We start from the raw sequence: 23,343 nt of genomic DNA on the forward strand, positions 1-23,343 counted from the left end.
GCATTCAGGAGCGCATACGTATGTACACGCACTAGGCTCTGGGGTCACATGCGCATGCTCTAGGGCTTAAGCGGGGCGCACACACTTCTGCACAACGTATAATGCGTAAGCATAAGAAAATTGATTGGTCTATTTCCTTATGCACATGTGTATGGACCAATCAATTTTCTTATGCTTACGCATTATGCGTTGTGCAGAAGTGTGTGTTCCCCGCTTTAAGGTGGAAGCACATAAAATTGCAGGAGCCATGAGCAAAACGCAGAAGCCATATGCGCATGCGCTATGGTATCTGCCTGTATTCTGCCCATGGCTGTGGCTTTTGAATTTTCAATCTACATAAACTATGCTTATGTATTTTTATGTAGATTGAAAATTCAGAAGCCATGGGCAGAATGCAGATACCATAGCGCATGCGCATATGGCTTCTGCATTCGTGCTCATGGCTCCTGCAATTTTATGTGCTTCCACCTTTAAGGTGGAAGCACATAAAATTGCAGGAGCCATGAGCAGAAAGCAGAAGCCATATGCGCATGCGCTATGGTATCCGTAGAGCTCTAACAGATACCATAGCGCATGCGCATATGGCTTCTGCATTCTGCTTATGGCTCCTGCAATTTTATGTGCTTCCACCTTTAAGGTCTATCCAGACAAACTTGCATAGGTGCATAACCATATGCATAAAGAAACGGATTGGTCTATTTCCTTATGCACATGGATCAATCAATTCTCTCATGCTTATGTTTATGCGCTATGCAATTTTGTCTGGATTGACCTTAAAGGCCATCGCACACAAAATTGCATAGGCTGCATAAGCATAGCATAAGACCGCTGGACCAATGAGCATCCAGCATAAAGTCGCCATATTGATTTACATAAGATGCTCATTGGTCCAGCGGTCTTAAGCCCCTTGCACAATGCCAGGCAACAGGCAATAGGAACAGGAAATAACAAAAAAATCGTTAATTACAACCTAAAAAATTCAAATGCTATGATTGGTTGGCAATAGGCAATAGGCACAGAATTTCCAACGTGACGGAAACTCTGTGTCTATTGCCTGTGTCACTGTTTATTCTGCATTTATACATGATTTCTGATTTCTATTCCCTGTTCCTATTGCCTGTTGCCTGGCATTGTGCAAGGGGCGTTATGCTATGCTTATGCAGCCTATGCAATTTTGTGTGCGATGGCCTTTAAGGTCAATCCAGACAAACCTGCATAGCGCATAAACATAAGCATGAGAGAATTGATTGGTCCTTATGCATGTGCATAAGGAAATAGACCAATCAATTTTCTTATGCTTACGCATTATGCGTTGTGCAGAAGTGTGTGCGCCCCGCTTAAGCCCTAGAGCATGCGCATGTGACCCCAGAGCCTAGTGCGTGATACTGTGCAATCGTCACTATACATAACTGAAATGTTAAAATAAAATTTTCAATAACTTACAATTCTTAACATTACCAATCAACCACTAAACGATTCGTAAAAAAAGAATTTAAAATTTTAAACAGTCAAAGTGTAGGCGCTAAAGAAGGTTAAAAATTTGTTGACAATTAATTCTTTTTTTTTTAAACGCGAAACTACCAAGGGTGCATTCGGGGAGACGCTATTAACGCTATAAACGCAAACGCTATGAACTTCGTTCGAAGAGCCAATAGCGCGACAGCGATAACAAGCTCCCCGAACGCAGCTTAAGCGCCAATAGTATTTCGTGCCTCACCTCGAAAATAATAGCAAAAATAGCGCGAGTGATGACGTCACGCTGCCTTTACAGTGACGTCATCATCGTATATCACAGCGCCACAAAGCGTCTCCTCGAACAGTTTTGGACGATAATTGTGCTAATAGCGTGCTCCCCGAATGCACCCCAAAAGGTTTCAATGCGGTACCAAACATTGCCAATCAATCGCCAATCGATTAAGAAAAAAAAAAAAACTACCACAGTCAAAGTGGGAGGGCTAAAAGAAGATCAAAAATTTGTTTTTTCGATTTTCTAAAGAAACGCGCAACCACCAAAAGGTTTCAATGCGGTACCAAACATTGCCAATCAATCGCCAATCGATTAAGAAAAAAAAAAAAACTACCACAGTCAAAGTGGGAGGGCTAAAAGAAGATCAAAAATTTGTTTTTGATTTCCTAGAAAAACGAGAAACTACCGAACGTTTTGAATACGGTACCAAATACTACCAATCAATCACCAAACGATTGGTAAAAAAAAATGTATCAATAATCCACTTGGGGGGGCTAACTTTGTTGAGGTATTGGTCGCATGACTCCGTGACGTTAGCTCGGTAATTTGATGGATAAACATTATTTATCAATCAAATTGACTTTCATACAACTCATTCGACGCGGAATCGTTTGGTGGTCACAAATATCGTCATTAAAACGTTTGGTGGTCAATTGTTTTCCTAAGAAATAGAAAAAACCGTACTCTCACGCCATTGGTCATACGACTCCGTGACGTTAGCTCGGTAATTTGATGGATAAAGATTATTTATTAATCAAATTGACTTTCATACAACTCATTCGACGCGGAATCGTTTGGTGGTCACGAATATCGTCATTAAAACGTTTGGTGGTCAATAGTTTTCCTAAGAAATACGACCAATGGCGTGAGAGTACGGTTTTTTCTATTTCTTAGGAAAACGATTGACCACCAAACGTTTTAATGATGATATTTGTGACCACCAAACGATTCCGCGTCGAATGAGTTGTATGAAAGTCAATTTGATTGATAAATAATCTTTAGCCATCAAATTACCGAGCTAACGTCACGGAGTCGTACGACCAATGGCGTGAGAGTACGGTTTTTTCTATTTCTTAAAAAAACAATTGACCACCAAACGTTTTAATGACAATATTCGTGACCACCAAACGATTCCGCGTCGACTGCGCCCTATCAAAGTCAATTTGGGTGATAAATACAATTTTTCCGACTAATGGCACAGAGGTGATATGTCCGGCATTATGCGCATACGGTTTTTTTTATTTTCTGGGAAAACGGTTGACCACCAAACGTTTTACTGATTATATTCGTGACCACCAAACGATTCCGCGTCGATTGAGCCGTATGAAAGTCAATTTGATTGATAAATAATGTTTATCCATCAAATTACCGAGCTAACGTCACGGAGTCATGCGACCAATGGCGTGAGAGTACGGTTTTATCTATTTCTTAAGAAAACGATTGACTACCAAACGTTTTAATGACGATATTCGTGACCACCAAACGATTCCGCGTCGAATAAGCCCTATCGAAGTCAATTTGGGTGATAAATACAATTTTTCCGGCTAATGGCACAGTGGTGATATGTCCAGCATTATGCGCATACGATTTTTTCTATTTTCTGGGAAAACGGTTGACCACCAAACGTTTTTATGATGATATTCGTGACCACCAAACGATTCCGCGTCGAATGAGCTATAAAAAAGTTAAATTGGTTAAAAAATAAAAATTGTCCGGCTAACTTCACACCGGAAATTTTATTTTTATTTTACAGGAAAACGACTAACCACCAAACGATCGGACTAGACTACCAAAAACCACCAAACGAACACCAATCGATTCCAATTAATGAAAGTTCGATACGTTGAAGTTGTCCGGCCAACTTCATAGAGGTAGAGACATATGCTAAGACTGCGGCGTTGCCGCGTCTGTGCGGCGTTGCCGTGTGTTCCCCGCTTTAGCAATACGGCCTGAAAATGCTTTCTGGCCGTCCGTAGCAGAAGGCAGTAACGTACCAAGGCTAACAAGCACTCGCTTTAGATGAATTTTGTGTTTTACTGATGTATTTAGAAAATCCACAATAAACTAGAATGATTTATCAAAATGATTTTATATCAGCAATGCACACGTACTTTTGTTGCTAAAATTTTGCAGCAAATATTGAGATTCTGATGTATTTAAAAATTAGATGGATAATAATGTTGATTAAACACTCCGTTTTTTGGACTTATAATTTCATCATAGATTGCAGGAACAGATGCACTCATGCAAATAATGTGACAATTTTTCGTCAAATAATTTTTAAAATAATTTTATTACAAAACTACGCAATTAGGCAGTTCTGTATTGGAAAAAATTAGAAGAAAAATAAAATAACGACTTTTTTACTTGCTATAGTTTCTATAGTCACTCTCTAAAATACGACAATATCAGAAATAAATGAGAATTAGAAACATATCATTATGAGAACACTTTGCAATAAGTATATGTATATATATATATATATATGTTACGGGCAAAGTCAGCATGGTGTGCAGTGTCGGCATTGCCCGGGCAATGTCAGCATTGCACAACGCGACTGGGCAAAGTAGTTTATTAGCGGACATTGCCCGGTTTGATGTGGGCAAAGTTAACACTGCCCATCCAGCGATGGCAATGTCAGCAACGATTATCACATTGCGGACTTTGCTCGGTTCCAAGTGGGCAATGTCGACAATGCTAAATCTCCGTGGGCTAAGCTGCGCTAAATAAGGGTAATTCTTCAGTTTAGCTACCTCAGCACAGAAATCGATGCAATTAGGCTTAATCGACGCGTTTTTGCATGAAACGAACGAATCTGGCAGAAAAAAGTGTCGCTCTGCCCCGCGACGCGAGATATTAATCGTCAAAGTTGAACCGACGACATGTAGCAACACTGAACGTGCCCTGCGGCCATATGCGCATGCTCAGTGGTCGCACGCGCATGTAAAACTGCGCCAATTTTAAATAAATCAATCGTGCGGAATAACCAAGCATCTCGATTCAAGCAGTTAGGTCTCACGCTGGGAGTTTCATTAGTTTAATTATGCGGGAAGCACACACACACACACACACACACACGGGGGGGTGCGAGGGGGGCCTTTGGCCCTTCCCTCCCCCGCACCCACCCCGTCGGTAGGCAGCGTGGACCTCGCTTTACAACATAAAGTACATGCTAAGTTGTAAAACGAAATTATAAAGTACATGCATGGGGGAGGGTGCAGCGGAGAAAAGCCTTTCTGTTCACGTGCGCTCACGCATGTAAGCCCCCTTGCACCCCTCCATGCATGTGCTTTATAATTTCGCTTTACAACTTAACATGTACTTTATGTTGTAAAGCGAGGTCCACGCTGCCTACCGACGGGGTGGGTGCGGGGGGGGGGGGGGGGGGCAAAGCCCCCCCTCGCACCACCCCGTGTGTGTGTGTGTGTGTGTGTGTGTGTGTGTGCTTCCCACGCATAATTAAATTAATGAAACTCCCAGCGTGAGACCTAACTGCTTGAATCGAGATGCTTGGTTATTCTGCACGATGTAACTGTTTAATGATTTTCGTTAAAGCAGGGCACATACACACGTGTGTATGCCCTGCTTTATAGATGTTGTGATTTTCGTTAAAGCAGGGCACACACACGTGTGTATGCTTTACGAAAATCACAACTTCTATAAAGCAGGGCATACACCAGCATACACACGTGTGTGTGCCCTGCTTTAACGAAAATCACAACTTCTATAAAGCAGGGCATACACACGTGTGTATGTGCCCTGCTTTAACGAAAATCATTAAACAGTTACATCGTGCAGAATAACCAAGCATCTCGATTCAAGCAGTTAGGTCTCACGCTGGGAGTTTCATTAATTTAATTATGCGTGGGAAGCACACACACACACACACACACACACACACACACCACACGGGGTGGTGCGAGGGGGGGCTTTGCCCCCCCCTCCCCCGCACCCACCCCGTCGGTAGGCAGCGTGGACCTCGCTTTACAACATAAAGTACATGTTAAGTTGTAAAGCGAAATTATAAAGCACATGCATGGAGGGGTGCAAGGGGGCTTACATGCGTGAGCGCACGTGAACAGAAAGGCTTTTCTCCGCTGCACCCTCCCCCATGCATGTACTTTATAATTTCGTTTTACAACTTAGCATGTACTTTATGTTGTAAAGCGAGGTCCACGCTGCCTACCGACGGGGTGGGTGCGGGGGAGGGAAGGGCCAAAGGCCCCCCTCGCACCCCCCCGTGTGTGTGTGTGTGTGTGTGTGTGTGCTTCCCGCATAATTAAACTAATGAAACTCCCAGCGTGAGACCTAACTGCTTGAATCGAGATGCTTGGTTATTCCGCACGATTGATTTATTTAAAATTGGCGCAGTTTTACATGCGCGTGCGACCACTGAGCATGCGCATATGGCCGCAGGGCACGTTCAGTGTTGCTACATGTCGTCGGTTCAACTTTGACGATTAATATCTCGCGTCGCGGGGCAGAGCGACACTTTTTTCTGCCAGATTCGTTCGTTTCGTGCAAAAACGCGTCGATTAAGCCTAATTGCATCAATTTCTGTGCTGAGGTAGCTAAACTGAAGAATTACCATACATTTAGCGCAGCTTAGCCCACGGAGATTTAGCATTGTCGACATTGCCCACTTTGAACCGAGCAAAGTCCGCAATGTGATAATCGTTGCTGACATTGCCATCGCTGGATGGGCAGTGTTAACTTTGCCCACATCAAACCAGGCAATGTCCGCTAATAAACTACTTTGCCCAGTCGCGTTGTGCAATGCTGACATTGCCCGGGCAATGCCGACACTGCACACCATGCTGACTTTGCCCGTAACATATACACATTTTTTTTACATAAGTTCGCGTTCCATAATAACGCGCTACATTATTTTCGTTGTTGCTGGGTGTGTTTCGGCCAGACTCGAAATACATATTGAAAACACATACTGAATATATTATTCCGATCGTTGGAATTCTCGCAAACATAATTGCCACCGATCGAATATACTGTTCGCCGGCACTGGTTCCCGGTATAGAATATATTGTAGCACTCAAGGTAATCTTATTAAAGATTATAATTACAATTATAATCACAATTGCAAAAGAAGTTGGCGTAATTGATGCTCATGTCGTGGATTATTGCTCGTGTCATGTGTGTACTGCTCATGTCGTATACGCTGCTCGTGTCGTAGCTTCGCGCGCAACATGTATTGCTGAAAACTTAATCTGAACAAATACTTGAGTGCATTTCTCGCCGTAACCGGGCACCTGTGCCAACCTAATTGATAATTTTAATCGTTAATACAACTATTTTCTTATTTTGTACATCCCTTGCAACCCTCTTCCTTGCTAGCTCTACACTGCATTTGATCCCCTTTTTTGCGTTCGCCATTCGCTCTTGCGATTAACAAAATTGTCATTTTCGGCTACGTTATATCGTAATTGAGGAACATTCTCTCGGGAACATTCCATTGAGCCTTCGCGTAGGAATCCGAAACGAGCCATCTGTTATTCCTCGTCACCTTGACGAACGGAACGGTTGTTTGCTTTCGTTCTCTCTTTCGTCCCTTAGCACGTAAACTCGAAGCCTATTGTTCGCCGGTATTTCCACGGGGCGACAATACATTACGTGTCCTTGGGGTCGTTCGCCGTTGTTGTTGATTGCTTTACGTATCAACCAACATGTCGAAATCAAAGTCAGCTCCCTCTTGTCGCGAATTATGCGTCCGGCGGATGAGGGAGATTTATGATCTTGCCCGGAAGGCCTCGTCCGAACCGACGATCCTAGAAAGTTTTCTTGCCCGCTATCAGAGCGTGGCGAGAATCGCCGAGGACTTTGAGAACGCGCATCTCAAGGTTATACAAGAGACTACTGATAGCGAATTCGGCAGACACGCACTGATTCTGTGCTAGTGCTGCCCCAATACAGCACCAGTGCAGCATATTTTCTAGTTACATAGCATCGATTACATGCGACCAATCTCAGTGCAGCATTGAGATGGGGCAGCACTGGGATAAAGCAGCACTGTATTCATGCGTGCATGATCTTCAGGCATGATCCTGCGTTCATGCACGTGGTAATCAGGAGGTATAACCAATAAATTTAACACTTATAATTTGAAAAGAAGCAAAATGAGTGTGGAGGAGAGCGTGATTAATATTAAAAATTTTATGTATGATGAAAATAATAAGTTGATAGAAGATACGGATCACATTTTATGTGAGGTTGAAAAAGAAACAGGTTATACATCATATACATATTTTGTATTTTTGTTCTATTATAGATTTGTATCATATAGCTCGTCTACAATAGCTGTAAAAGTATGCGGTAAGACGTAAGCAATAAGCTATTGACCAACCACAGTCAATTATTCTTGAATTGTAAAAATCCCATTAGTCAACAGCTTACTGCTTACGTCTTACTGCATACTGTTGCGGCTATTGTAGACGAGCCATTATTCATATTATAATATGTACATATTATAAGATATATGTATATATATATATATATATATATATGTATATATATATATATGTATATATATATTATATATATAATTTATTATATTACAGGTGATTTAGACACAATTATGGTACAAAAGAAACAGTTACTCGAAGCTGGTTTTGAATTTCCTAGTAACGATCTTGATTCATCACATACACAAGAAAAACACATTTCTGAAAACGAATGGTTAGATACGAGCACGACATTGTTATTGGATAAATACGCAACCTACTTGGAATTAGTAGGTCCGATGAAGAAGTTTAAAAATAAAAAAGCAATGTGGCAACAAATAGCAGAAGATTTAGAAGCAACTCTTGGTATTAAAAAGACATATATTCAATGCGAAAATCGCTACAAAACTATCCTTAAAAGAAAACGCGTTTCTGATAAAAATAATTCCACTTCTGGGTCAAAAAGAATGAAAGTAAATTTTGAAAATGAAATAAAAAAGATTGCTGCTATAGATGATAGTGTACAACCAGAAATATTACAAAGTGCAAACAAAGTTGTGATTAATGTTAAAGATACTCCACAAACATCTAACGTTAAAAAAAATAAGAAAGATTCAAGTTTAGCACAGACTTTATTAAAGATTCATAACGAAAAAGAGGCTAAAAGACAAGAAAGACATGAAGAAAAAATGAAATTATTAAAAAGTTTTTTTGAAAAAGAAAATTTATAAAAAAGATAATTACTTATTTTGTAATGTTAATTACTTATTATTTTGCAGTATTAATTACATATTATTTTATAATTCTGATTACGTATATTATTTTGTAATGTTGAAGAAAACAAAGTATTCATGAGAAATATAATATATTTGTATTTGTTAAGGATAAACATAATTATAGTAACGTATATGTATATTATTATACTACACTTTGTCATATATTGTAACACAATAATGGGAAGTTTTTGAAAGACAGTATCGTAAAAACTCCCTAATATTATGGCTTATGTGTAACGCAATAATACTAAACACGCAATAATAATTCTAATAGCCGAAAGTTATGTTTACTATGTAATATTTGATTTATGCAAAAATATGTGCAAATACTTTGTTTAATATACTTAAAAATATAAAAATAAAATAAATATTTTTTTGCTATACTATGCTATTATTATACTTCTTATTAGATATTATATAGAGTTAAACACAAAATGTAAAATTAAACGTAATAAAAAATGAAACGTAATAAACGTCATAAGTTTAGAAAACTGAATTATGACAATAATTGACATAGCCGATTCCTTTTTTCTTCACCTTCAATTCTATTATCTCTATTAATTTCTTCAAAATCTTGAATATTTACAATGTCTACTTCTTCCATGAAATCATCCAAATTATCTTTATAATGAATACATAAATTATGGAGTGTACAGCAAGCTAGAATGTATTTACAGCTACGTTGAACTGTATTAAAATCTAATCTAATTAACTGTCTAAATCTTGTTTTTAGTAAACCAAAAGCATTTTCTATTTTTACTCTACAAACAGAGAACTTGTAATTAAAATTTCTTTGTTGTTCTGTCAAAGTTCCATAATCTCTGTAAGGAGTTATAAGATACTTTTTAAGGGGATAGGCAGCATCGCCTAATATATGCCACTCATCTCCACATGTTTCTGGCAATATAGTGCTTATGAATGATAATTTAAAGATACGTGCATCATGCACTTTACTGGGTGGTCCTGTAAAAACATCGAGAAACATCTTATCCGCATCACATATTGCCTGTAACGTTAAAGATGGCATATCGTGCCGATTCACATATGTTGACTTGATTTTGTGAGCAGGTGTACGTATTGAGATATATGTTCCATCTATACATCCCAGAATTCCAGGAAAACCATTTATCTATAAATAAAAATAAACAATTAGATCTCAATAAATAAGAAATATCAGATTAACATCGTGAAATATTGATTTTGTGTATCTTATGAACGTTCTCACATAATATTTTATACCTACATGTTTCTAAAATGTTGCTTCATAATATTATATTTCCGAATATTTCAAAAATGTTTTAGAAATATTATACCAAATATTTTTTAAATATTACTTTAAGTAAATAATATTTTTTTTATAATATTACTTTAAGTAAATGTTTACTATAACGCTGTATACAACATTAAAAACTACATATTTGTGCGTACACACACGTACACACACACATACACAATACGCACCAACACTAAAAATATATTATTTATTTATTTTTCTTTCTTACACTTTCAAACTTTCTGGATATTTTTATTTTTTCTTCCAATGTCTGAGGAAATTTTATTATTGATTTTGCTATGTCATTTAAGAAATCCATAATATTGTCACTGTTGTTATGAAATGTGGATTCTGCCATATTAAATCTGCCAGCAACGTCTCTGATGCTGACTTTGTTACCTGCAAACCTTTAATACAAAAATATTTATGAAAAAAATTAAATGTAATTTAAATATATCATCTCTTTTATATATTGTAAAACTATGTAAAAAAAATCTGATTTCATTTTATAGTATTATAATTGCATATATTTGTACAACAAACATATTGCTTTTGGATAATTTGTTACCATAAAAATGCTAATAATTTTTGGTCACTTGAAATTATATTATCGGCAACATTGTGAAAAAATTGTGATTCTTCATATAAATTTTTTAATTTTGCATATGTGCTGCGTTGTAGTCGAAAGTTTCTCTGAAACTATAACATATATAACATCTATTACAACTAATTATTATATTTATTATATTTATATATATGTATATTTATATTTACACTTATTATATTTATTATAACTTATAATTTATTATTTTATATTATATCTATTTATTTTATTATATATATATATATATATATATATATAACGTATATTCTATTCCAGATATAGTCATTATTTATTTATTTATATGAGTATTTTTTGCAATATACATTTTATAAGGGCAGTTATTATCAAGTAAAATTACATACTTCTCTGTCGGAATATTCATTTACTACATCCACATAATTTTTTACTTTTGGTCTTTCCTCTCTTATATGATTTAAAACTAAATTTTCTATTTCATCATCGCTACTACTCGTTTCCAATAATTCCATATATATAACGGATACTTTTTTATCCATTTTAAATTTTGTGGTTAAATACTCGGTGATACCAAACCGCACTGCCAAAAATTTTAGTGCAATAAAATTTGCCCTCATCCAGTTTGCTTTGTTTGTCCGAATACGAATTTAGCATTATATCGGGGCAGTTTTTGTTCGTCGAATACGATACAAAAGTCGTATGATAGTAGTGCAACACAATCGAATACGATGATTTCACTCTACTGGGGCAGAGGGCGGCAGCCGAATGTGTGGCACCGAAAAGTTTGCACTCAGTGCGCACTAGTGCAAGGTGCCGAATTCGCTATGAGTTCGACACCGAAGACGCGGTTCGGGCAGACTTCGACAAAATGCATTACGCCGTGAAGGGACGGTATCACGCGCTCACGGGCACGGCGCCCGGAACCGCACAGGCTCATTCCACGAGCCACGCGTCGGCGATCAAGTTATCCAAAATTACGCTTCCGCAATTTTCGGGCGATCTCACGCTGTGGCCGTCTTTTATCGCTTTGTTCAACACCTCGATTCACGACAACCGACAGATCTCGTCAATAGAAAAGTATCAATATCTGCTGGCCTCGCTAAAGGGGGAGGCGCTCAATGTAATCAAGAATTTGCCCCTCGCCGCGGAGTATTACATGATTGCATACGACGCGCTGCTCGACAGATATCGGAACAGAAGGAAGCTAGCGGACCACCACCTAAAGTCGATACGCGAAGCCAAACCGTTAAAATTAGAATCGGCCGATGCCCTCCATAAATTATTAGATACGTTTACCGAAAACACTCGCGCGCTAAACCTGATAAAGTTCCCTACCGATTCGTGGGATTTCCTTTTGCTCAATTTCCTGCTCGAGAAGCTTCCCCGATCATTGCGGGAAAAGTTCGAATCTGTCCATCGGGCCGAAGAGATACCGCGATACGCTCAACTCATCAAGTTTCTTTCCGAGCACTGTAAAGTCCTTGAGGCCATCTCGGGTCCGTCGACCATGCCGTTCAAATCACAATCGTCCGCGTCGGCTTCGTCGCTTGCAACTCGAACTGCCGAGTGTCCGGTGTGCAAGGAACAACATCTCGTGTTTAAGTGCCCTTGATTCTTGAAATTATCCCCTCGGGAAAGGCATTCAACGGCCAAAACCGCGAATTTGTGTCTCAATTGCCTTCGCGCGGGTCATGGCACTAACAACTGCACATCGACGGGGACGTGCCGGTCGTGCCAGGCTAGGCATCATACCCTATTGCACTTCGGACGGAATTCGGGTCCAGTGGGCACCCCGGCGGATACCGGAGCCCCCTCTGAATCGGCCGCCGACGAGAGTTCGTCGCCACAACATAACGAGCCCCTCGTCACCATGACCAGCGTCGCGAAATCGAGTTCGACCGTATTACTGTCAACGGTACAGGCCGAAGCTCTCGACGTCCACGGGAATCTATTCCCTGTTCGCATGCTTTTAGATAGTGCTAGTCAATTGAACTTTATCTCGGAAAATTGCATGCAAAGGGGTGGTTTCGGACGAACCAAAGGTCGCACGGTAGTTCTAGCGGTTAATGATACTAAGGCGGCTGCTACTCGAGGTAGCACCTCACTCGTGATTCAAGTACAGGGTAACGGCAATACTTGCGTTCCGATAAAGGCTACGATTCTCCCACGCATCTCCGCCCAATTACCTAGTAGTCAAGTCGAACAAAGAGCGTGGAAACACATAGAGGGATTGAAACTTGCGGATCCGCGGTATCACCGACCGGGTCCCATCGATATCTTAATCGGCGCAGAGATCTTTACGTCATTGCTTCGAGACGGTCGTCGCGTAGGGAAGAAGGGCGAACCAGACGCCTTTAATTCCATTTTCGGTTGGGTTCTAGTCGGTTCGGTATCGACGCAGGCATCTCGGTCTACACACTCGTTCCTGACTCTCGATTCATTGGACGCGTCTCTCAGTCGATTTTGGCAGTTAGACGAGATTCCCACGGCTCCGCCGTATTCACAGGAAGATAGACGTTGCGAGGAATTATTTGCGCAGACCACGCGTCGCGATGTATCTGGTCGATTTGTAGTATCGTATCCTTTCATAAAGGACAAACCTTGTTTCGTTGGCACGCGTCAAGTAGCCGTGAACAGATTTCGCGCACTTGAGCGTCGCTTCAAAGCGGATAAAGAATTCAAAATAAAATACAACAAATTCATGCAGGATTACTTAGATAATGGCTATATGAAATTGATCAAGCAGCCGTTCCCAGTGGACGGACCTGTCTTTTACCTTCCCCATCATGGGGTATTCAAGTCGGATAGCACGACTACGAAATTGCGCGTCGTATTTGATGGATCGGCTGAGGATCTGAACGGCGTCTCGCTGAATCAAATGTTGCGATCCGGTCCCAAATTACAATCAGACATAGTTGTGATATTATTGATGTTCCGGCTCGGCCTCGTGGCGCTCACCGCGGATGTCAGACAGATGTTCCTTCAGATATTGGTCGAACTCGGTCATTGTGACTATCAGCGAATAGTGTGGCGTTTCTCAGAAAACGATCCGATCTCGGACTACCTTTTGCTGACTGTCATTTTCGGATTGACATGCTCTCCATTCATAGCGATTGCTTGCATGTTAAAACTAGCGGCCGAAGGCAAAACGAGATACCCATTGGCCGCGGCTGCCTTGGAAGAGAGCGTCTACGTCGACGATGTGGTGACAAGTGTCGAGTCAGTGGAGAAGGCCCGCGAGCTTCAGCGGCAACTACAAGCCTTGCTTAAAACTGCCGGCTTCGAACTCAGAAAATGGGCCAGTAGCCATCCGTCGGTCTTAGCTGATCTGGATCCGGAACTCTGTAGCCAGTCGTTACTATCCTTTGAATCGCCGGAAGACCAGTTTCTTAAGGTCCTTGGACTTCGTTGGTACCCTCAAACGGACGACTTTGGATTTCAGGTCAACCCGTTGGACAGAGATTGCACCAAACGCACCATTCTCTCTGAATTGGCTCGCATCTTTGATCCATTGGGGTTCCTGACCCCGCTTACATTCATGGCTAAACGATTGATCCAGCAACTCTGGATGCTCAAAGTAGAGTGGGACGACAGGCCCCCCTCAGAGATATGTTCTAAATGGGAAAGATACAAGTCGGAGCTCTCCGCGTTAGCCTCCATTCGTATACCTCGCACTATCGCGGTCGTAAAGAACGTGGTCAGGCGAGAAATCCACGGATTTTGTGACGCGAGCGAGCAAGGCTACGGAGCCGTTGTATATATTAGACTCGTCACCGAGAATGGGGTGATAATCCGTATGCTCATCGCCAAATCGAAGGTGGCCCCACTCAAGGCCATCACATTACCGAGACTCGAACTTTCCGCGGCTGTCTTGCTGTCAGATTTGTTGGAATATGTCGAGAAAATTCTCCGACCTAAAGTTGCCGTCGACGACACATACGCCTGGTCGGATTCTGAGGTTACCCTCGCGTGGATACGCTCGGCTCCGCACCGTTGGAAGACGTTCGTGCGTAATCGTGTCGCACGCATCCAGTCTAACACAAACATTTCCTGCTGGAAACATGTCGATACCAAATCTAACCCCGCTGATTGTTGCTCAAGGGGCTTGTTCCCCCAGGAACTAGTCGATCACCCGCTGTGGTGGACCGGTCCTGCGTGGCTCGTCGAATTCGAACTCACTCAAGAAACGACATTGGAAGCTGAGGATCTTCCCGAGGAGGAAGAAAACTCTCGCGCCTTTGTGTCCACAAATCCTGCTGATGAGGTAGATTCTATTACTGTTGTCGGTTCGCTTCTCGATCGCTTCTCGTCGTTAGATAAACTCGTCAGAGTGTTCGCGTATTGTCTCCGATTCGTTACCAAAACTAGATCAAATGCGCTCACTCTCGTCGTGGATCAAATCGAATTTCACTCGACCTTGTTATACCTCGTCAAATTTGTACAATCTCGTTGTTTCGCAGAGGATATCGGTAGCTTAAGACGCAATCAGAGTTGCTCCAAACCTCTGCGAAAACTCGCCCCCTTCTTCGATGCTCGCGGAGTCCTCAGGGTGGGCGGCAGGCTGACCCATTCCGCCATCTCATACGAAGCTAAACACCCGGCATTGCTGCCTAACCGACATCGACTCACGGAACTTATCGTAGAGCGCACCCACCGCCTACATCTGCATCCGGGACGTCGAACGTTACATTATATCCTGTCACAGAACTTCTGGATCCTGGGGGCCCATCAGGCCATTAAACGCTGCCTGTCGCGCTGCTATCGGTGCTTCAGGGCAAATCCACGCCCGATGCAACCGCCCATGGCGGACCTACCGTTAGATCGAGTACGTCAGGCTAAGCCCTTTTCGATCACCGGAGTCGACTACGCTGGGCCATTCCCAGTCTACAATCGTCGTTCCCGCGGAGCAACCCCGTTCAAGGCCTACGTGTGCCTTTTTGTCTGCTTCGCAACCAAGGCGGTTCACCTAGAGCTCGCCTTTTCTCTATCTACAGAATCGTTCCTGTCAGCCCTGAGGCGCTTCATCGCTAGACGCGGCCGTTGCTCGCGAATATACAGCGATTGCGGCACCAACTTTGTTGGAGCTCAACGGGAGCTCGTCGGCTGCATGCAGGCCGCCTCGGAACGGGAGCAAATCCAGTGGGCCTTCAACCCCCCCTCGGCACCGCATTTCGGTGGCTTATGGAAAGCCGGGGTCAAATCGATGAAGACCCGCTTGAAGCGAGTAGTGGGGACACAGATCCTCACCGTGGAGGAATTCAGTACGCTCACAACCCAAGTAGAAGCTATCCTGAACTCCCGACCCCTCTGTCCCACCAGTTCAGATCCCAGCGACCTCGGGGTGCTCTGCCCGGGGCACTTCCTCACCCTGGAGCCTCTCGTGGCGGTTCCACACCCTGACCTGAACCCGGTGCCGATGAACAGACTCGATCGGTGGCAACTAGTGCAACATATGCACCAGCAGTTCTGGAAGAGGTGGCATGACGAATACCTGCACACCCTCCAACAGCGACCGAAGTGGTTGCAATCGGCACCTACGGTAAAAAAGGACACACTGGTCCTGGTAAAGGGCGAAAACGCCCCTCCCTTGCAATGGAGGCGAGGGCGAATCGTGGAACTGCACCCGGGCCGTGACGGCGTCGCTCGGGTCGCTACGGTGCGGACGGCGGATGGCGTGCTTACTCGCCCTTTGGTGAAGTTGTGCCCACTGCCGATGGACATTTCGCCAGAGGAATCTGTTCAAGCGTAGAAAATACGTCGTATTTTGGTGGGCGGTATGTTCGGCGTATCGCCTTGTAAATAGTATAGTTATTTCATGTTCATGTAGTCATATATCGTTTATACTTAGTTGCATAAGTCATTTGTAATTCTCGCGCAAAACGTCGGCGGATTGCGATCAGCCAAATCATGCGACTCACCTGTCGGTGCTGCCATCGCCCATCCGCCGACGGTATCCACCCCCCCCCCGGAAAGAGAACAACTACTCGCCCACAGCGACATGTTCCAGGACCGCGGGGACGGAGCATTAGCAATCCAGCCGTCTTACGGCAAACACATTTTGGACAGCCGTCTTACGGCAGACAATCATCGTCAAATAGTCGGAGAGGACACACCTCTCATCAGAACTTCTCGTCAAGCCGCCGTGCGGCACACACACACACATACTCTAAGAGCCGTCTTACGGCACACGTTCGCCGGGCAGAACGCATCTCGAAATCGCCTTTGCCGCCTTGCTCAACCGGGAGTGCGCACGTCTCCAACTAGTCCAACTGCCTTTTCCTGCCTGCTCTATCGCTTGCTCTCCACCGTTTTGCTTGCTTGCACGAGTTTTGCCATCGCATGCCGAACGAGACCCACGGAGCGGCCAAGTTCAGGGGACAGGACGAGAATTGGCGGAATCACGGGGACGACGGCCGACACGGTGAATCGCTTCGCTTAATATTTCGTTGCATGCGTTTCTGCTTTCGCGTTAAACATTTGATAGTCGTGAGGGGAAAGCGACAACCCCCCTCTGGTCCTTCGAGTATCGCAAATCTTGCCTCCGGGGCGAAACTATCCCCGTTCACATGAGATAGTATATACCAAATTTGGTTGTTCTAATTTGAAAATTGTAGATTTGCATAGCGGACAAACATACATTCATTTATATAGAGATAGAGATAAAAATATGAATTTATTACAATTATATGTATTTCTTGTGCTAATAATATAATAATTTGTAACAAAGTATAATCGCTTATCCATTTTTATATTAGTAAGCTCAATTTTTTTTAAACGTATGGATACAAATTTAGTAGCTTCGGTCACTGCTTTTTCTATATACGTCCCAAAATCTTGTGACACATGTGTAGATTTCATACTGGTGTTACGTGCGAACAAAATTGAATTCAATCAATCTTTAAATAGCTAAGAATGTTATCGATATTGATTAATTATCCGATTTCTAATGGGGAGACGGTTGTCAGGCCGCGGTTCACAGGGGATAAAATTACACCTAGTGATAAGACCTTCCTCCTCCTTCAAACATAAAGACAAAAGAAGTGGTGAGAAGCTCGCGCGGGGGGTTCTTGCCACTTGAGTATAAATAAGAGCGAAAAATCATCGTACAGTTAGTTGTTGGGAGTCAGTAGTTTGTTGACAATCAGTTAATCATTAACCGACAATCCTTACTTGAGCTAATTAAATTCTGACTTCAGCAAATCTTAAGACAGATCTTGATAATAATAATTTAAATATCAGATAAACCAGATCTTAAATAACTGTTATAAGAAAATTCTTCTCCAAATAAAGGTAATTTTAATTTTAATTCTTGAAATCAATTTTTCAATAAAATCCTTTAATTCCACAACTCTTAACTGTCGCTGCCAAATAGCGTGGCAACAGAAATTTCCTGATTCTTGTCGCTGCCAAACAGTGTGGCAACGGGAGTTCTCCTCTCCTTAACTGTTGATGCCAAAGAGTGGCAATAAGATTTCCTTTAATCTATATTCATGCCCAGAAAAGGAGGCAAAAGGTCCCAAATAAAAAGGATTAAATTTCAAATTAAACAAGCCATTCAATTTAATCAAGATCCTTTTCCATTATTTCTCAAACTAAAGAAATTAGAAACTGAAATTCAAAATAATAAAGTTTGCACTCCATACAAATTAATTCCTTTGGATTTTAAAATAGATTTTCCAAATTTTAATTTTATAAACAAATCTGACCCTCGTTATAAAATATATAAAATTCGTTATCTCTTCGGACTGGACTAATCGCACAACCTGGTCCAAATCCCGGGTAAATAACTTAAATGTTTTGACCCAAAAACGGACGAACTAACTTAATCTTGACAGAACGTGACATAAATTTTTGGTGACAGCGGTGGGATACTAAAGGTTGTGTGAAAAGGAACAAAGTAAACAGTAATAAAAGTATAAATTAAATTAAGATGATTCGTACGCCACCTTCTGAAACGGAAACGCCAACGGGTACAGGAACAGGAGATATGGACATCGATGAATTACGAAGGACCTTGGCTCACCAGCAACAAGTAATTCAACAATTACAACAATCACAAAGTTCACGACCACCGAGTTCAGGAATGGCGGTCATAAATGAAGGAACACTAGGTAATTATTTGCACTTTTCAATCAGAGATGCATTAGAAGCAGTGCCAAATTTTGATGGAGGAAATATTCCTTTTGTATATTTTGTCGAGGGTTGTGAGGAAGCACTCAGCATGATCACGCCGACACAAGAAATAAACTTAGTCCGTGCAGTGCGTAACAAATTAAAAGGGGACTCACATAGATCAATTCTCGGGCAAACTTTCGGTAAAATGCAAGAATTAGTAGAATTTTTGAGAACTAAATACGGGCCTAGGGAAACAGTTTATGAAGCTCAGGGACGGTTAGCTTATTTATATCAGAAAAAGGATGAAAAAGTAGTCGCGTATGCAAATCGTACGAGAATTAGGGAAGCGAATACTTGATGCACAAAGAAGAGAATCAGGACAGATAAGCCCAGAATTTCGAAATTCAATTGAAAATCATTTAAAAACAAGCTTTTTACGCGGTTTAGATAAGGAAATTATAATATCAAAAGAAGGAAGGTTCGAAGAGGTTGAGAGTCGCGCGATTGATGCTGAAAAAGAATTAGAGACAGTTAAAATAATAAGGAGCGTTGTGCTTGCTGAGAATACACCCGGTGAAAAACGAGCATCAACACGACGTATAGAAGCTGAAGTAGTAACCTGTCAATTTTGTCATAAGAAAGGCCATACAGCAGATCGGTGCTGGCAAATCAATAAATTTCAGGGAAATAGTAAGAACAGAAATCAAAATACATCTAGCTATCCGCAGAACAATATTAATAATAATAATAATCAAAAACAACCAATAACTTCAGGTATACAACAAAATTCAAATAATCAAAATTTAAATTCAACAATAATATGCAGGTATTGCAAAAAATCCGGGCATACATTAGAAGAATGTTGCAGACGTATATATATAATAATAATCTCCGCCAGAATTCACAAAATCAGGGAAACGAACAGATTCCCGTGAGGACAGGGGCGACCCCGGGAAATGCCAAAATACGTCCCACACGAATAGTATCGGGGGAACCAGAATCAGATATCGAAGAGTAAATATAGCTGACATCGAAGATGTACCATCTGTGAAATTAAATAGTTCAAATTTTACGGGAAAATTAAAATTCTTAGTGGACAGTGGATCAGGCCCAAATATAATTAAAGAAAATCTTATTACACCTGAAACCATAGTGGACAGAAATGAAATTCTGAAACTTAGTGGAATCACAACGCATCATGTGACCACCTTAGGGCTGGCACAGATAGATATCTTAGGATGTCCAGTTGTATTTCATTTAGTCGAGGATAATTTTCCGATACCACAAAATGGGATCTTGAGTTCAGATTTCTTTAAACAATTTCAAGTAAAAGTTAATTATGAGCAAAATCAATTAGAATGGAATGATACTTATATTCCCTTTGAAGAAAAAGAAGAAACTTTCATTATTCCTCCGAGATGTATTTCACAAATGCATATTAGAGTCGCAAATCCAGAACTAAAAGAAGGATATGTACCGCGATTAAACGTGACAAAGGGCATTTACTTAGGAGATGCTTTAGTTACGGTGAAAGACGACAGGGCATATCTGCAAGTAATAAATACGAATGATAAAGAAGAAAGAATATATGTACCTACAATCAAAATATATGAGTTTGAGACAATTGAAAAGCAAATTTCTAATTCCAATACAAACTCGGACTACTTAGGTAGCCCCATTCATAATTCAAATTCAAATTCAAACTCGAACTGCTTAGGTAGTTCTATTCTCAATTCCAATTCAAATTCAAACTCGGACTGCTTAGGAAGTTCCATTCTTAATTCCAATTCAAATTCAAACTCGGACTGCTTAGGTAGTTCCATTCATAATTCAAATTCAAATTCAAACTCTGATTCCAATTCAAGTTCAAATTCTGATACAATTCTAATTCCGAATTCTCAAAGCCTCAACTCAAGTCCAAGATCTTATTTTTACGTAAATAAAGAAGAAAGGAAAGCAAAAATAATTAAAGCATTAAGACTAGAACATTTAAATACTGAAGAACGATTACATGTTGAAGAATTAATTGAAAAAAGTTCAGATTGTTTTCACTTGCCTGGAGAAAAACTTGAACATACAAATGTTTTAAAACATCGAATTCCAACGGTAAATGAAATACCAATACATACACGACAATACAGATTTCCAGTAATTCATAAAGACGAAATAAATAAGCAGGTAAATGAATTATTAGATCAGAATATAATTAAGGCGTCAAAATCTCCATATAACACGCCTGTGTGGATAGTCCCTAAGAAGCCAGACTCAAAGGGGAATAAACGGTGGAGAATGGTGTTAGATTTCCGCGACCTAAATGATAAGACAGTAGGTGACGCATATCCCACTTCCAAACATAACGGAGATATTGGATCAGCTGGGCGGCGCGAAATATTTCTCGGTGTTTGACCTTGCTTCAGGTTTTCATCAAATCAAAATGCATCCAGCTGATAGTCATAAAACAGCATTTTCAACGCCATATGGACATTATGAATTCGATCGAATGCCTTTTGGATTAAAGAATGCACCGGCAACCTTTCAAAGATTAATGGATTTAGTGTTAACAGGAATGCAAGGTAACGAAATTTTTGTGTATTTAGATGACATAGTATTATACTCAAGTTCTCTTACAGAACATGCAATTAAATTTGAAAAATTAATTAAACGATTACGTAAAGCAAATTTAAAGCTACAACCAGATAAATGCGAATTTTTGAGAAAAGAAGTTACTTATTTAGGACATATAATAGGGGAAAGCGGAGTCCGTCCAGACCCTAAAAAGATAGAAGCAGTACAAAATTTTCCAATTCCAAAGAGTGCCAAAAACATAAAACAATTTCTTGGATTGGCTGGATACTATCGTAGATTTATTCAAAGATTTTCAAAAATAGCAAAACCATTAACTAATCTATTAAAAAAGGACATTGATTTTAAATGGGGGGACAAGGAGCAAGAAAGCTTTGATATATTGAGAAATGCATTATGTCATGAACCAATATTGCAATATCCTGATTTTACTAAACCTTTTCTTTTAACAACTGATGCATCTGGAACTGCAATTGGTGCAATTTTAAGTCAAGGACAAATAGGGAAAGATCAACCAATAAGTTACGCTTCAAGGGTATTAAATGAAGCTGAGAAAAATTATTCTACAATTGAAAAAGAATTATTAGCAATAGTTTACGCCGTGCAACATTTTAGGCTTTATCTTTATGGTAAAAAATTTAAATTAATAACCGATCATAAACCATTAACCTGGCTTCATAAATTAAAAGATCCCACTTCACAATTAGCGAGATGGAGAATTAAATTAACTGAATATGATTATGAAATAATTTATAAACCGGGAAAAATAAATGCTAATGCTGATGCTTTATCGAGAAACCCTGTGACAAATATATTTCCAATACATCCTTCATTTGATGAAATTGAAGAGTGCCCAGAAGATGATGAAGCAAGACAAAGAAATGCTAATCCTAAACCTTTGCCAGTTTCGCCAAGAAGGGGAATGATGATGGAGGAACCAGAGCCGGTAGTTACAGGAATGCAAACACGTAATGCAGAAAAATCAGAAGGAGAAAGCATACCCTTCACTAAAAAGGAATTAGAAGAACCTCCGTTTATCGAACACATAGTCCATGCAGAAATACACAATAATCCAATAAATCAAATCAATAATAATGAATCTTTAGAAATACATAATAATTCAATAGATCAGATAAATATTAACGAATCATTAGAAATTCAAAACAATCCAATAAATCAAATAAATAATAATGAATCTTTAGAAACATACAATAATTTAATAGATCAGATAAATATTAATGAATCTACACCTTTAGAATCATCAAACATTATAAATAACACTCAGAACGAAACATTCGAGATAGAAACATACTTGGAAAACATTAACAATGATGACATGAATTCTTTAATTAGCAATAATGAAAATATAAGTACTTTAAATTCATAAATAACTATACCATCTAGTAATCTTTTAGAAATACTAAATAATTTAACAGGGGAATATGAAAATTATGAGAATTATCAAAATAAGCCTACGCATGTAAATCATTGCGAGGACCACACGAAAATTGCAGAGGAAAGAACCAACGACGACAACTCGAAAGACGACCAGGAAGATCAAGTTACTGACAATAGCGACTCCGAGGAAGAAGAAGAGGTAGAACGAAGTGAAGAAGAGCGAGACAGCGACAGTGAGGAAGATATAGACACAACATTCAACGAACTTACGAATACAGACGAGACATTAGACAGAACCGAAAAACAAATAATAACGCGAGGACAGAAACACAGTATAATAAATAGTCGTGATCAAATATTTATGAGAAGAGAAAATTATTTATATTTCCTAACTGCAAATGGTAAACCTTGTGACG

At 40.4% G+C, this 23,343-nt stretch overlaps 1 protein-coding gene across 1 annotated transcript; it reads right to left on the minus strand.

Moving 5' to 3' along the window:
• Positions 1-9,444: 9,444 nt before the first annotated feature.
• LOC139816111 (putative nuclease HARBI1) lies at positions 9,445-17,121 on the minus strand. Its single transcript, XM_071783452.1, has 4 exons — positions 16,750-17,121; positions 10,820-10,950; positions 10,481-10,658; positions 9,445-10,107 (listed from the first exon to the last, which is right to left on the minus strand). The coding sequence occupies exons 1-4, from the start codon at positions 16,855-16,857 to the stop codon at positions 9,475-9,477; spliced, it is 1,050 nt and encodes a 349-aa protein (XP_071639553.1). The 5' UTR covers positions 16,858-17,121; the 3' UTR covers positions 9,445-9,474.
• Positions 17,122-23,343: the final 6,222 nt, after the last annotated feature.

Source organism: Temnothorax longispinosus, chromosome 7 (assembly GCF_030848805.1).
Source record: "Temnothorax longispinosus isolate EJ_2023e chromosome 7, Tlon_JGU_v1, whole genome shotgun sequence".
Taxonomy (NCBI): Eukaryota; Metazoa; Arthropoda; class Insecta; order Hymenoptera; family Formicidae; genus Temnothorax; species Temnothorax longispinosus.

Coding starts and splice junctions, on each gene's coding strand:
- LOC139816111 (XM_071783452.1), bottom strand. CDS start 16,857: ATGCTCCGTCCCCGCGGTCCTGGAACATGTCGCTGTGGGCGAGTAGTT. Junction 10,951..16,749: donor GGCGATGGCAGCACCGACAG/GTGAGTCGCATG, acceptor TATATGTTATAG/TTTCAGAGAAACTTTCGACT. Junction 10,659..10,819: donor AAATTATTAGCATTTTTATG/GTAACAAATTAT, acceptor TTTGTATTAAAG/GTTTGCAGGTAACAAAGTCA.